At 41.9% G+C, this 1,871-nt stretch overlaps 1 protein-coding gene across 1 annotated transcript; it reads right to left on the bottom strand.

Annotated features, from left to right (window-relative positions):
• Positions 1–348: 348 nt before the first annotated feature.
• Positions 349–1,458, bottom strand: LOC307064763 (hsc70-interacting protein-like; the record flags this gene model as incomplete). Its single annotated transcript, XM_079721462.1, is given in 2 exon segments — positions 349–645; positions 649–1,458. Coding segments are annotated over 2 exon segments (1,107 nt in total).
• Between the last annotated feature and the right edge of the window lie 413 nt (positions 1,459–1,871).

Below are 1,871 nucleotides of genomic sequence, written 5' to 3'. Positions count from 1 at the left end.
GTATCTTCCTTGCCTAATTAATTCAAAGGAAAAAACCAAAATGATTAGTAAAGAAAAATGTAGGGATTAACACACCCTTTTAATTTGTTTTAAATATTTTTAAGGTTTAAAAATTGTTTAAATTTTGTAATTTCTAGTAAGAAAACATTATCTGAATGAATACCCTAATGGAAAACCACTGTAAAATGTTTCAGCTGCATTTGGGGCAGAAGGGTAGGGATTATCTTCAAAGCACCCCAGCTTTCTTCATGAGAAGGTCAGAAGTACACTGGTTTGTGTTATTATGACATCCATGAGGTGATCTAAGTTGCTTTTCCTTCAGCAGGGGCTTTATTTGTCAGAAGGGCATTATTCTTGACTTCCAAATTTGGCCAACAATTTACTGATGAGATTCATAACCTTTGGATTGCTCTGATATTTTGACATATTTGCCAGGTTCTGAGCCAGATCCTGGAAGGCCACCATAACTTCTGGATACTGCATGCCTGCAAGAACCTCTGGATCACTAAGAATTTCACTGAGCCCAGGCATTCCTGCCATTCCAGGCATGCCCCCTCCCATTCTAGGCATTCCTCCAGGAAAATTACCAGGCATTCCTCCAGGAAAGCCACCTGGAAAAGAGCCATACTGAGCTCCTGATTGTCGTCAGGCTTCTTCCTCCCTCTGGGCTCTCTCATGTTCTTCCCGAGCCTTCTTGACCCTTTCTATTCTTTCTTTGATCTCTTGCTCTTTACGTTTTCGCTCATACTTTCTCCAACGTTCAGCAATTTTCTGGGCCTTTGGTTGAACTTCTTTCATAATTGCACTAGCATCTTCATCATAATCCAGTTTACAGGCAAAGGCAAGATCATGGGCAGCTTCTTCCCAATGGCCCAAAAGTCTGTGTGCTTTCCCTCGCCACTTGTATTGCTGAGCAGAATCAGGATTTATTTCAATAGCTCTGTCACAGTCTCGGATGGCAACATTTTGCTTCTGTAATTTGATGAAGACACTTGCTCTCTTGGAATACAGAATGGCCAAACGAGGATTTAACTTGATGGCATCTGTGAACAAGTCAATGGCTTTCTGTAGTTCACCAACATTTAGGGCATCAATGGCAACCACGTTTTTATCATTTGCCTGATCCATCATCTCCTCAGTTATCTGTACATTTTCATCTCCCATTTCCTGAGGGACATCAGTGCCTGGTTCAAGCACACCTTCACTGTCAATTTCTAGATCACTTTCCTCACTTGATGGTTTGTCTGTCTTTATGTTTTCCTCCGCCTTCTTACTATCTGTTTTTTCTTCCTTGGTATTTTCTTCCAATTTAGTTTTATGAGTAACAGGTGGTATTTTACCCCCCATGCTCTCCACCCACTCCCTCAGGAAGCGCATTTCCTCGGTGTGCAGAACACTCGTGTCCTGCTTGCACATTTTCACGAAGGCTCGAAGCTTGCTCACTTTGCCGGTGACCATGGTCCGGAAGCGGCAGGAGGCGGTGAGTGCGCGGAGGCTGCGGCCCCATCCCAGGCCCAGGCGCTAGCTCAGCATGACCATGTAAAGGGCAGTTTGTTTTCTTTTTTAGATTCTGCACGGAAGTGATATCATACTGAACTAATTCTGTAAAATTAGTTTTAAAAGATCCAAAACCAGACCTGGAAAATTCTAGTCTAGAAGCTTCTGCTTTGATCTGTAGTTTTACTTCCTTATTAAACTTTCTTTTCTTCGTGGCAGCTATGCATTACAGTGGTTATTCAGTAAATGTTCAAAGGAAGTAACAATTAGATCCTCCACTTATATATATTCTTATAGAAGACCACTTATCTTTTGACATCTCTCAACTTCCTGTCCAACTTTACGTACCACTTGAATCCTTCACCTTCTAGACG

This window comes from Hyperoodon ampullatus, assembly GCF_949752795.1.
Source record: "Hyperoodon ampullatus genome assembly, chromosome: 2".
Lineage (NCBI taxonomy): Eukaryota > Metazoa > Chordata > Mammalia > Artiodactyla > Ziphiidae > Hyperoodon > Hyperoodon ampullatus.
The sequence above is the reverse complement of the archived record's forward strand: the minus strand, read 5'-3'. Positions and strand labels throughout refer to the sequence as shown.